The sequence below is a fragment of the Ursus arctos genome, unplaced genomic scaffold (assembly GCF_023065955.2).
Source record: "Ursus arctos isolate Adak ecotype North America unplaced genomic scaffold, UrsArc2.0 scaffold_4, whole genome shotgun sequence".
NCBI lineage: Eukaryota > Metazoa > Chordata > Mammalia > Carnivora > Ursidae > Ursus > Ursus arctos.
Genome location: NW_026623056.1, coordinates 81,085,521 through 81,098,673, shown reverse-complemented (window position 1 = coordinate 81,098,673; position 13,153 = coordinate 81,085,521). Strand labels below are relative to the sequence as shown.

The window sequence follows — 13,153 nt, the reverse complement described above, 5'->3', positions numbered from 1 at the left end:
AAATCCACGGTAATTGGAATCATCATTTCCTATATGTAACATATTATTTATCTCTAGCTGCTTTCAAGAATTTTTCTCTTTTTTGATTATCAGAAGCTTGACTATGATGTATATGTGTCACCAGCTAGACCCTAAGACCTGGCCTTTATTGCTCACCTGCTCTTACTCACTAACCTTTGTCTTAAACGTTTTTCCCTAAGCTCTTCTTTCAGACTTTCCCTTTAACTCAGACAAATGAAACCCCCAGGTGATGGCAACTGCCCTGACAAACCTCCCTTCTGTCCAGACCATCCAGACTCTTTGAGCTAAACCTGACTTGCACCTTTGCAGATGGACCATGAGTGACCTCTGGAATGACCTACCATCACCTTTACCTCATTATAATACTAATATCTCTGCCTTGGGAGGAGCCTCAGCCTAATTTACATAACATATGATGAATGTATAGGCATGTTTCCTTAAGATGTATGTGCCATCTTATGCCTGCCTCTACGTATATGACAAGTCTTCACTACCTAAATATTCACCATAACCCTAAACAAAAGGAATCCATTCACCCTCTCTTGGGGCATCATGGCTTTGGAAGCCATTCCCATGATCTCCTGATTTATTGCAAATAGAAGTTTCTTCGTGTGACAACTCAACCTGGTGCAGTTTCTGACTCACCAAGGAGCAAACTCACTTTGGTTCATTTACATATGGACATAGTTTTTTTTTTTTTTTTTTTTTAGTATGTTCTAATTGGGATTTACAACTTCTTGACTCTCTAAATTTGTGAATTTTACCAACTTTGAGAAAATTTCAACCATTATTTCTTCAAATATGTTTTCTGTGCCAATCAATATTCCCCCTCTAGTGCTATGAATGTTAGAAATGTTGGTATGTCCCATAAATTCCTGAGACTTTTTATTCATAGTTTTAAATTGTATTTCCTTGTTTCTTTTTGCATTCAATAATTTCTTCTGATTTATCATCAGATTTTCTGACTCTTTCCTCTGATATCTCAATTCTGCTAGTGAACCCATCCAAAGAATCTTTTTAAAAATTTCATGTATTGTACTTTTTAGTTATAAGCTTTTCATTTGGTACTTTTTACATTTCTATTTCTCTGTTGAAGATACCTTTTTTTTCCTTTTCTTTTCATTCAATGTTTATCTTTATCCTATGGATCATAGTTATAAAGCTGCTTAGGGGCACCTGCATGGTTCAGAGAGTTAAGTGTCTGACTCTTGATTTCAGTTCAGGTCATGATCTCAGGGTCATGATCTCAGCATTGTGAGATTGAGCTCTGCATCTATAATAGTTTATCTATTGTTGTTACCACAAACTTACAGCTTAAAAATCAAACATTTATTATTTCACATTTTTTGTTAGTTTCTGCTATAGGCATGACTTAGCTGGCTCTGCTTTTTAAGGATTTCTCACAAGGCTGTGGTCAAGGTGTCAGCTGGGTCTAAAACCCAGGACTGACTCAAAAATTGACTGGGGAGGGATCCATTTTTAAGTCCACATGGTTGTTGGCACAATTCAGTGACTCTTGCATTGTGGAACTGAGGGCCTCAGTTTCTTACCCTTTTGTTTTGTTTGTTTGTTTTTGTTAGAGAGTGCACCTGAAAGGGGGAGGGGCAGAGGGAGAAAGAGAGAGAGAATATTAAGCAGGATTCATAGTATAGAGCCTGACACTGGGCTTGATCTCACAACGCTGAGATGTGACCTGAGCTAAAATCAAGAGTTGGATGCTTAATCAACTGAGCCATCCAAATGCCCCTAGGGCCTCAGTTTCTTGCAGGCTATTGGCCAGAGGCCACTTTCAGTTGCTTTTCAAGTGGGCCTCCATTAGGCAGCACACAACATAGCTATATGCTTAATCATAGCCTGCAAAGAGGAAAGTATATAAGAAAGATGGACATTATGGTCTTACATAAAATAATCATGAAAGTAATATCCTATAACCCTTTTATACTTTATTGATTAGAAGATGCCACAGGTCCTGTCACACAGAAGTAGGAGGGGTAATATAAGGGTGTGAATATCAGTAGGTGGGGAAAATGTGGGCCATCTTACTATATATGCCAAAGTGGGGCCTGTCTCAGTGTTCTTCCCCCTTGAAAATTGATCACAATTACTAGGTTTTTGTACACCGTATGATTTTATATTATATCTTGGACATTTTGAATATTATGTTGTGATTATCAGGATCTTGTTTAAAATCTTGAGAAATGTTATTTGTTGTTATCGATGGTTTCCGTTAGCAGGAGATTAGCCCAGTAAGCTTCATCCCACTATAATTTCTGTCTCAAAGTCATGATTGAATATGTTATATATATCAAAGCTAAAGAAGAATCCTGAAGGCAGAAGGTATGATTTTATACATTCAGCTATGTTCATATAATATGTTCTCAGGCTGCAATATCTCCTGTCTATTATGAACCCATAAAAATTAGTGTCAAATAACTTGCTGAAATATTGATATTAACCCATATCTATGGCAGATTCTAAATCTTTTGAATAGAGCAATTGGGCAACCTGTACCATATTATTTTTCCCTCCATTCCTAAATACAATTTTCTTTGCCTGATCTGAATGGTTGATAGGGCTTGTGAGCTACTAGGTATAAGTCAAGCTAGGGCTCTGTATGGATTCCAGTGGAGAGAATTCATCTAGGGCTTTCTGCATTGTAGGTTTGACACGCACCTGACAAAATTCCATATATCCTATCTAAGCACTATTAATAAAAATTATTGACAATATCAGCACTCACAGATCTCGGGCCATGTAAGGGAAGTCAACTTCTTCCCAACATGCCAGGTCCCTATTGACAAACTAAAGTATCAATTAAGAAACTGTAGAATTTATAGAGCAAGAAACATAAAGAGTTAAAATCATTATAAGAAAATATATATATATGTTTCCCTCTCTTTACCAGACAAGAAATTAAGATTTACAAAGGTCACAGATTTTTCTGTAGTCACAAATACTGGAATCAGTACAGCAAAAACAAGATGAGTACTGAGGAACATTATTTCCCAAAGAAAAGTAATTGTTACACTATTAATAACCCAAAAAAGCAAAGTCAAACTCTGCATAATAAATTAATTTTAAAAAAGTTTTCTCTTTCACATTTATGAGGAAATTCAAAATTTATTAGGAAATCAGAGAAACAAATTTAACATAAAATTACAAAAATAAGAGCTATCCCAACATCATCTTGTTGGAACATGAATTCACAGGTTGAATTTCATATTCTTCCAGACATCAAATGGTATCAGTTCCAGACATCAGACCTTTACCAAATCATATCAGAAGTTTGCAGTGTAGGGTAGAACAAACATCATGTGGGGGTAAGGCAAAATATGTGTGTGGTTTAGAACTTCTGAGTCATTAAGTGAAGGTATAGAGGGTGAGTGTCTCCTACGGCATCCTCACTTAGTAGCAACCAAAGCCAGAGCCGTAGCTGGAGCCGCATCCATAGCCACAGCCACAGAGGGAGCGGGAGCCATAGCCGTAGCCACAGCCAGAGCCACAGCCCAGTCTGCGGAAGCCACAGCCATAGCTGGAGCCATAGCCACAGCCCAGGCCTCCGTAACCGTAGCCTCCGTAGCCGCAGCCTCCATAACCGCAGCCTCCATAACCATAGCCTCCATAACCGCAGCCTCCGTAGCCACAGCCTCTGTAGCCACAGCCTCCGTAGTAGCTGCCACACATGGTGTTGATTGTTGAGGTTCTCCTTGGGTAGAGAAGGTGAGAAGTGCACTTCATTGTGGACATTTTTGCCCCGCAGAGGCCTTTTATATGTTCTCAGAGTGGGTGTCAGCCGCACACGTGTCTTGTCATTGGCTAATTTGCAGGGTCAATGTGAGTAATTTGTTGACTTCTGGTTTTAGACATGGCTTCAGAGGCAATGAAGAAATCTGCTTTGTTTCACCACATCTGAACCATTCTTTGGGCCATTAATGAGAATCAGTTGTCTCATCCTCAAAGCTTTACTCATGAAATCTTCAATTATCCCTTGTAACCAATCTCTTTGAGACGAAATAGCATTTTTATTGAAAAACTCTGACATGCTCCAGATAAATAATTTTACTTCGTTATATTGACATTCGGCAGATCATAGTATACTCCTTTAACCCCAAATTCTCCATCTATTACCTCCTGGCCCAAACCTATTGTTTTCCATGAGGGATTCTTCTCATTTTCATGCAAGAGATGTTTTGCCACTAAAAGCCAAAAATTTATTGCTTAGTTTCATGATGCTTTTGATAAAAAGCAAGTAGTTTAAAATCTTGAAATAACAGGCCTAAGAAAACTGGACTTTCTCATTTACATTAATATTTCTTAAACTTTTAACATTTTATTTTAAAGCATGAAATATTTTCCCCATGGTCTCAAATTTATTTTTTTATTTTTATGTTTTTTTTATTATATTATGCTAGTCACCATACAGTACATCCTTAGTTTTTGATGTAAAGTTCCATGATTCATTACTTGTGTATAACACCCAGTGCACCATGCAATGTGTGCCCTCATGGTCTCAAACTTATATCCTGAATTCACAGTCAGAAAAAAAGGGAAATGACAAGGTTTCATTTAATTTATGAAATGACATGAAATGACATTTAATTTTCATGAAATTTTTTTAAAAAAGTTTGAACTCTTTGTGATCTGAGTGGAGTATAGTGTTTCAAAACAATAATACTGCCAGAGATACCTTTTCATAGAATCTAATAGATTTTCCCTAACAAACAGGTTCTTGGTAAAATATTCCATACTCTGAAAAATATGAGAAATGCATTGTTATTAATATTATTATTATGTTATTACTTTTACTACAATGAAGTTCATTGTTGAAGTCAATGAAAAAGTCAAATAACCACTCTGAACTTCTAGAAAAATCAACTCCTAGGAGTCAATAGAACATATTTGGTAAGTATAAAATGTGTGTTACTCAATGTTTGCACATAATCACTCAATTATTCTTCAGGAAAAAATTCTTATTTATTATTTTTTTAATATAAACTCCTTTGGAAGCATATTTTGACATGTATATTCATTTACCTCTGCCATCTCTTCGTGTGAGCATATGTATACTGTGTGCGTGATTCATTCAAAGGAATAGGGTTGGGACACCAAGTATCTCCTATAAGAATCTGAAGTGTGTTGCTTGCTGACCTAACTACAAACAGTTAGGATGAAAGAACATCACAATAACTTAGGATTCTTTGTATAAGAAAGAAAATCTCACTTAGGGAGAAGGTGGAAGGAATCTGAAGTAGAACATCAATGAACATGTGTATAAAGTCTTTTACATGGTATTAGAAAGAACTAGCTTTGCCTATCACATTGTCTCTCTTGATAATAATGGATATTCCTAATTAGGCAAACTAAAATGAGGGAAATCTCAATATTTTTCTTTTAGGTGTCTGTGTTTGAGAGGTTTACATATGAACACATGTAAATTCCGATAGAATAAATCTCTAGTCTCAGCACTGAGTATGTATAGATCAATCTTCTTAAGGATAGAACTATCTGAAAAGAACTAGCTATTCCAAATCAGGACATCAATCTGAGGGCTCAGAATGACTCCAACTTTTGAAATAGTTTTATTATAAGACAAGGACAACGCTCTCAGACTTTTTTTTTTTTTAACTTACTAATGTTTAAAAGCCAAATAATTTAGAAAAGTATAGCAAGAATACATGCAAATGGCAAAATCTGGAAAGAGAAAATACATGTTTGTCATGAAAGAGTTGACTTCCAATTGTAAAGATTCATTAAAGGCAGACAAATACAAATCTGAGTTGAGATGGGGGGCAAATTCAGAAATTCTCCTAAAATTTAGAATAAAACTATAATAAGAAAAAATTTACAAAAATAGAAGAGATGTGTAGAACAGATTCTAGATATCTAATATGGTAGAGTAAGAATCACACACCTAAAAAGTGATAAACAGGCGGCGCCTGGGTGGCACAGCGGTTAAGCATCTGCCTTCGGCTCAGGGTGTGATCCCGGCATTCTGGGATCGAGCCCCACATCAGGCTCCTCTGCTGGGAGCCTGCTTCTTCCTCTCCCACTCCCCCTGCTTGTGTTCCCTCTCTCGCTGGCTGTCTCTCTGTCAAATAAATAAATAAAATCTTAAAAAAAAAAAGTGATAAACAGAAAAGAGGAGTGGGGAAACACGTAAAGAAAGACACTTTTAGGTGGGGGATTCCTAAAACAAAATCATATATTTAGTTTCATATCAGATATTAATAATTAAAGATACTAATATTTAAGTGTCCTGGGAGCTTCTTTGCCTTTTCTGGGGAAAATATTACCTAGGCAGGAAAAAATATTTTACATTTATATCTTAAGAGACAAAAATCCTGTAGTTATGAGAACTGCCCCTTGAGCACATTCCTTAGTCACTACTTCTTTCAGTTGTAAACTGGTGATAGTTTTAACACATCTCAGACTTGTTCTGAGGATGATGTGAGATAATGCGTGTAAGGGATTTCACACAGTATCTTCTCTGTGGTAAACAGCTTGTAAATGCTATTTAATTGTTATTGTTATTAAAATAATAATTGTAAATTGTCACACAGAGTTCTGACATAAGAATTCCATGAACAGCACCAGGCAAGATAAACAGAGAATATTCCTATATATAGGAAGAACAGAAAGAAACCATGTGTATAATAGTACATGATAACACATACGTAGATTGATTAAATTCCAGGCATGTTTAAATGCTTTACATATCTTAACACATTTAATTCTCATAAAAACATCAAACTGTAGGTGGTGATTTTTATGTAAGAATAACAAGGCCGAAGAATTTACATAATTTGCCCCATGTTATAGGCAGCTAAGTGGCAGAATGTAAATCTCACACAATGCAATATATTTATACTCACTTTTTGCCTCGTGAGAGAGCCTAGGAGCTGCTATCCCTTTATAATAATGGATTATTTATCACAGAAATGCATGAATTTAGACTGATGTAAATAAATGAACAATGAAGTGGAAAAACTTCCTTGCAGAATGCCAGCTAATATATTTGATAAAAAAAAGAAAATCAGAAAAATCAACATTTGCAATCCATCATCATAATAAATAATTCAGTCAAGAAAGAAAAATAAGTGCTAAGACTAATGATAAATTTGGGGATTTGAATGGAATATTTATATAGTTGCAAAATAGCTCTACCACAATACTTAATGGCTGAAAGAATAATAAAAGTAGCTTTCAGGTAGAGAAATCTGGTAGTCACCATATGGATGAAGTATGAAATTAATCCCGTCAGTGATGGATCAAATCAACTTCCAGTGCCAACCAGTAGAGGAGGGCAAAAAATCAAACATCAGTGCTTCCTTTATTCACTTGGCAAAATGCATAACCTTGTTCTAATCAGGAAGAAACATTAGGCAAATCAGAATGGAGGAATATTCTAAAAGAAAATATCTCCTATCATCTGTACAAATATTAAAGTCAGGTTAGAGAATTTAAACAGTGTGACAACTGGGTGCATTTGTGACCCTAGATTAGATTATTTTTCTATAAGAACATTATTACAGCAATTACTTTTTGGAATGAATATTGTAGAAAGGAAGAGGAGGAGGCAGATTGGGGTAGGGAGGAGAGCTGAGTTGGCAGTAGGCTCAATGGAAGGCTCAGGAAACAATATGGAAGATTCCAAAGTTGCGATTTCCCAGAAGAATAGTTGGAGGTTAGGGCAAGAAGGTGTATCCTTATACCCTCCACTGATCAATCACGGGAGTCTGGCTGCAGGAAATGGGTACTGTCTTGCGTTAAGGGTGCTCTTCAGCTGAAGGTACTCTGCCTGTAACACCCCCAGCAACTGGAGAGTCATTTCTTCATTGCTGCAGAGGAATAGAGTACTGTTGTACAAAACAGTCCCAGAAGATGGGGACCGAAGATGAATGCACACCATTTAAACTTACATATATGCTGGGGGTGATCCAGTTATAAATATTAACAAATCTGGTATAAAGCTCTTAAGTAATCCACCTATTACCCAGGATTCTCAGTGATACGATTTTGACAGTTCATACTTGAATTTTGTTCTCGGAATTTATTGTAGAACACAAAGTTGCCCCCCCAAAAAAGAACACGAAGTTGCTTTGTATTTACTCAATGCTTGATTGACCTAATATTGGCACAAATTTCCTTATTTTTGGCATATCGAATGACCTTAATCTCTGTCTTAAAAATATTGGTTTTGGAAATACATAATTATTATATTGATATAGTCAGAAAAAATAGATTGTGACTTATTTTAGTAAATAATTATCTTGCAATGTTAAAATGTATTAATATCATAAAATAATAAGAGGCTAAGAAGTGCTCTATGTTTCATGAAATGCTAGATTATAACAGACAATAAATTGCAAAGTATGATGGTTTTCACTTATTGGATTCTGTATCAGAAATAAAAGCTATAAAAGACACTTAAAAAAATTGGCCATGGACTATGAATTATATAATAATATTGTTCAGGAATAAGTGTGTGTGTGTGTGTGTGTGTGTGTGTGTGTGGTGAGAGACACACAGACACAGAAGGAGAGAGAGACAGACAGAGAGCAGATAGGCAGAAAGGGGAAACCAAACTGGCAAAATACCAAAAATTGCCAAATCTAGGTGAAGAGTATTTAACTGTTCATTATATCTCTTTCCAACTTAATTGAGGGTTTGAAATTTTTCAAAAGTAAATGCCGGGAGAAACGAATTGATATAGAGAAAAACATTATTTTTTGGAGTACTAAAATTTGCAGTGAGTCATTTCTTTAATGCCTAAATGTAAATGACTCCTGTTTGAAAGCTTGAATATGAGCATAAAGGGTAAAAAAAGTAAAAGGGAAAATAAAAAACATAAAAAATAAAAATGAAAGAGTGTAAAAAGTATGCAACCTCTAGGTAACACAGAGGGAAAATAATACATGAATATGATATGTATGCTTGCTTCTGTATTAAGAAAGCAGAACAAAATGAAAATCCTTACAAACAGGGTGACTGGGAATGGGTGGAAGGGATAAAAACGAGAGCGAGACTATTTCTGAGTATATCTTTTTATATAGTTTTGATTTCTGAACCATGGAAATACTCAATATATTTTAAAAACAGAATAAATACACCTGAAATCGAATATAAATGGAAACAAAAGAAATCTATCCATAAAGTGAATAGCATAACTACTCAGGAAGAAAATTAATTCATATAAATGTTGAGCACAATATTCTGTCCATTCTTAGTGGGATCGCTTCTGATGCTAAAAACACTGCTAAGAAATTTTAGCAGGTTGCTCGGGGGTATTGCTTTCAGAGTGCAGTTCAGAGCGTATACTGTGCACAGGTTTGAATAGACATAACACAGGGATGTTGTCGGGGCCCAGAGTTTTCACTGTAAGAGAGAAAGAAGCAACTCCAGAATGGGGTAAAATGTAAAAGAATCTTATGTTTTTCAGTTTCAGTTGGAGTTATTCATAATTTGAAGCCTTTAAAGGAGCAAACAAGCCAACATGAATACCAAGTAGATGCTTGTTTGGGGCTGTGAGTAGTGGCATTTTGCTTGAAGTGAAATATTCAGAGAAGCTAACGTGTCAACCACATAGGCTCACGCTAAGACAGTGTAACAGCAGATCTTGGAAAACTATATTCAGTAACAGCCTGGTCTCGTGAGCCGATAGTTAAGCATTTATTCCCTAACTCAAGTCAATACCCAATTTCTTTGTGTTCAATTGTTATGACCTACCAAGTAGACCAAAATAATTTTAAAAAAATCTACCATTGCTTGAGATGGGCAAGCATAAACCATCTCCATTTTGCATAATATTAAATAGAGAATTCTAAGCTTCCAGAATAAAGTAAATAGGAAAGACAAGTCTTCATAAAATAGTGGTTTTAAAGGAAAAAAGGACTTTCTTCTGTGTTATGATTTTTCCAGGGATCTTTATTCCTTCCATGGCTTCAACTTTTTTACTATCTCGGACCAGTCAAAATGAATTGGGACATATCCATTAACTTACACTAAAACGCTACTTAAACTCGTTCATGTCTAACATGAAAGCTCGAAATACTCTATCAAGAGAAGATAATTGCCAAGTTAACAGATACATTAGTCACAGAAAATTAGTGGAGAAACAAATGATTATGGCTACAACTGTGAAATCACATAAATAACAGAAAAAGAAATCTCGAGAAAACCATCAAGTGGCTCTAAACTTGAATACGTAATGGATGGTAGAACAGGTGTCACTGAAAAAAAGCTGTGCATTTCCAGACACATTGAAGTTAGGTGCAAGAGTGGGTTTAAACTTCTTTACCTCTTGCGTTGAGCAAGCAGGGGAAATGCTTCTTCTTTAAATATGACCCAAAACATTGGGGTGCCTGGATGGCTCAGTTGGTTAAGCATCTGAGTCTTGATTTCAGCTCAGGTCATGGTCTCAGGGTCCTGAGATCAGTGCAGAACCTGCTTGGGATTCTCTCTTTCCCTGTCCTCTGCCCCTCGATGCTCATGATTTCTCTCTCTTTCTCTCTCTCTCTGTCTCTCATAAATACATAAATAAGCCTCAAAACAGACTAGAATTGGACAATTCTGTGCCAACTTTCTCATCTTCTAAAAGATTCCACCATTAAGGTTTTGGTGTAAAAGCACTTGGAATATATAATGTTTTCAGGCAATGCTTAACTACATCATCAAATTACCTGTTTTCATCCTCAGTGCCTTACCAAAGCGGAAAAATGAGGGCTTCAAGTCTGTCCCTTCCTTAATGTTGCAAATCAAGGATCTGGTAAAACAACTGAAGTAGGAACAGTAAAACAAGACGTCTCCCCAATAAGGCAATTCTTTCCTTTAATTCATCCAGGGGGAAAAAAAGCCGAAGTGACCAATATTGGACTTTAAATGACGAGAAAGCCAGGTTTATTATTCCAGACTGAATGAGTTTATTAGGAAATTAGAGAAATGGTTCCTGCACGAACATCAAGAGGCAGGATCTGTGGCAGCTTCATTCCAAGGAGAGACCACACAGTTCTCAGGATGAGTTTCACATGCTCCCACTTCTCATGAGTTAAATACAGGAAGGAAAAAGATTGCTGTACCCGACCAGAAGGGCTCCAGAAGGCAAGTCTTCAGCAAAGTTCAGAACGTGTGGGGCTCGGAACTGGTGAATCCCACGTCCAGGTGTGGAGGGTGACAGTCTCCCATGGCGACCTCAGTTAGTAGCAGCCAAAGCCAGAGCCGTAGCCGGAGCCGCATCCATAGCCACAGATGGAGCGGGAGCCATAGCCGTAGCCACAGCCAGAGCCACAGCCGTAGCCACAGCCCAGTCTGCGGAAGCCACAGCCATAGCTGGAGCCATAGCCACAGCCCAGGCCTCCGTAGCCATAGCCTCCGTAGCCGCAGCCTCCGTAGCCACAGCGTCCGTAGCCACAGCCCCCGCAGGAGTTTCCGTAGTAGCTGCCACACATGGTGTTGTTTGTTGAGGTTGTGCTTGGGTAAAGAAGGAGAAGAGAAGTGTCACTTCAGTGTGGACAACTGCCCCCAGCAGAGACCTTTTATATACCCTCGATGTGGGTGTAACCCACCGTATATGCCATGCTATTGGCTAATTTTATGACTAATCTAATTAGTTTGTTGTTCCTCAACCATAAAATAAGTCTTAGAGGTATTTGGGAGGCTCGCTGTGTTTGGTTCTCAGTTTGGACTCCCGCTTAGCCAATCAAGGGCTTCAACGAGAGGAGGCACACTCACACCTATGCAGCCCAGCCCCAAATTAGAATTCAACTTTAGCTCCTGTAACCATTCTTTATATCAAGAAAGAATACATTTATTAGTCTCAATCTTATTTGCTCTTGGCACTAGTTTCACTAACATTGTTAACATTTCATAAGAAAAATACTACTATTGACTCACAAATATTTCTTTTTTTGATCCAAGTTGATTGTTTTCTGCAGGAATTCAGTTCCTTTTTATACTAAAACCATAATGTATCTTTCATCCCCATGATGTTGATAATAATCCAATTAAATTTTCCAAAATACTGAGTCTGAGCAAGATGCATTACCCTTTTCTATGTGTATCAATGAGTCTAATTCCCATTTACATTTAATTTCTACCAAAGAACTACAAAATAAGTTATTCCTTGGAATCCAATTGCTCTGCTTTTCTCTCTCTACATTCAGCATACAATTATACAAATAAGTATTCTCGTTAATATTAGAATTATATTCTAAGAAACTATCCAATAGGCTTAACTTCGCATATTTACGTTTATCAATGTTATCACACAGAAGTCTGTTCCTTTATCAAAATACCCAGTCATGATTCTCTTTGTAACTGATCATACTGGATTCTCTGGCATAGACCTACCATTATTAGTTTTTATTCAAATTAATGTGATAATTCTTCCCATTGGGAGGCACTGGAAAAGTGAAAATAGTTCCATGTGACAGTTAAAAAAATACACGTTTGTGTCTTTATAAGAATGTATGTGGGGAGGTGTCATTATCCACACATCATATGTAATCTGTCAGTGTATTTCTGTTATTCTAATGATATTTCTGAGTCAAACTATTATTTTTATGCATCCCCTCATGACCATAGGCCGAGACAGGGAGTAAAACTCTCTATATTTTAGTTAACTCTTCTCCATAGATTATGAGAATGAAGACAAAAGATTTTTAAAAATTTTCCAATTCATCTGACTTTTTAAATATATCTAAGGAGACAAAAACGCCTTTTAATAATAGAATGTTTTCGTACTAAGGATCTGATCAAACACATTCGACCTTTCATTTAGTGTGTGTTTTGAATGTTCTTTCCATGTGTGTCTTTTGGTAGCTTCATTGTTGTAAAATGGGCATATTATTGTGTCATTTTAATCACCATTTACTGGATTGAGATCTTAGAAGGAGAGGGCATCTATACGATATCGTTTTCAGATTTTCCATTCAGAAATTAAAAGTAGCCTCAACTATCACAGTCAATGAAGTAATAAGTTAGAATAAGTTTTCAGTAAAAACTAATTTAAATAACATGTTGATCAGTCTTCTTCTAGGCTAAGATCTTAGAACATCACTCGAAATTGGTATTACTAAATTGGACCAGTCAGTTAAAAAAACAAACAAACAAACAAACAAACAAACAAACAAACTAT

The 13,153-nt window shown here is 36.5% G+C and overlaps 2 protein-coding genes across 2 annotated transcripts; both read right to left on the bottom strand.

The window, feature by feature from the left end:
• Nucleotides 1-3,196: 3,196 nt before the first annotated feature.
• On the bottom strand, nucleotides 3,197-3,759 carry LOC113255809 (keratin-associated protein 6-1-like). Its single transcript, XM_026499584.2, has one exon. The coding sequence runs from the start codon at nucleotides 3,757-3,759 to the stop codon at nucleotides 3,427-3,429; it is 333 nt and encodes a 110-aa protein (XP_026355369.1). The 3' UTR covers nucleotides 3,197-3,426.
• Nucleotides 3,760-11,213: 7,454 nt separating this feature from the next.
• On the bottom strand, nucleotides 11,214-11,465 carry LOC113255817 (keratin-associated protein 6-1-like). Its single transcript, XM_048215077.1, has one exon. The coding sequence runs from the start codon at nucleotides 11,463-11,465 to the stop codon at nucleotides 11,214-11,216; it is 252 nt and encodes an 83-aa protein (XP_048071034.1).
• Between the last annotated feature and the right edge of the window lie 1,688 nt (nucleotides 11,466-13,153).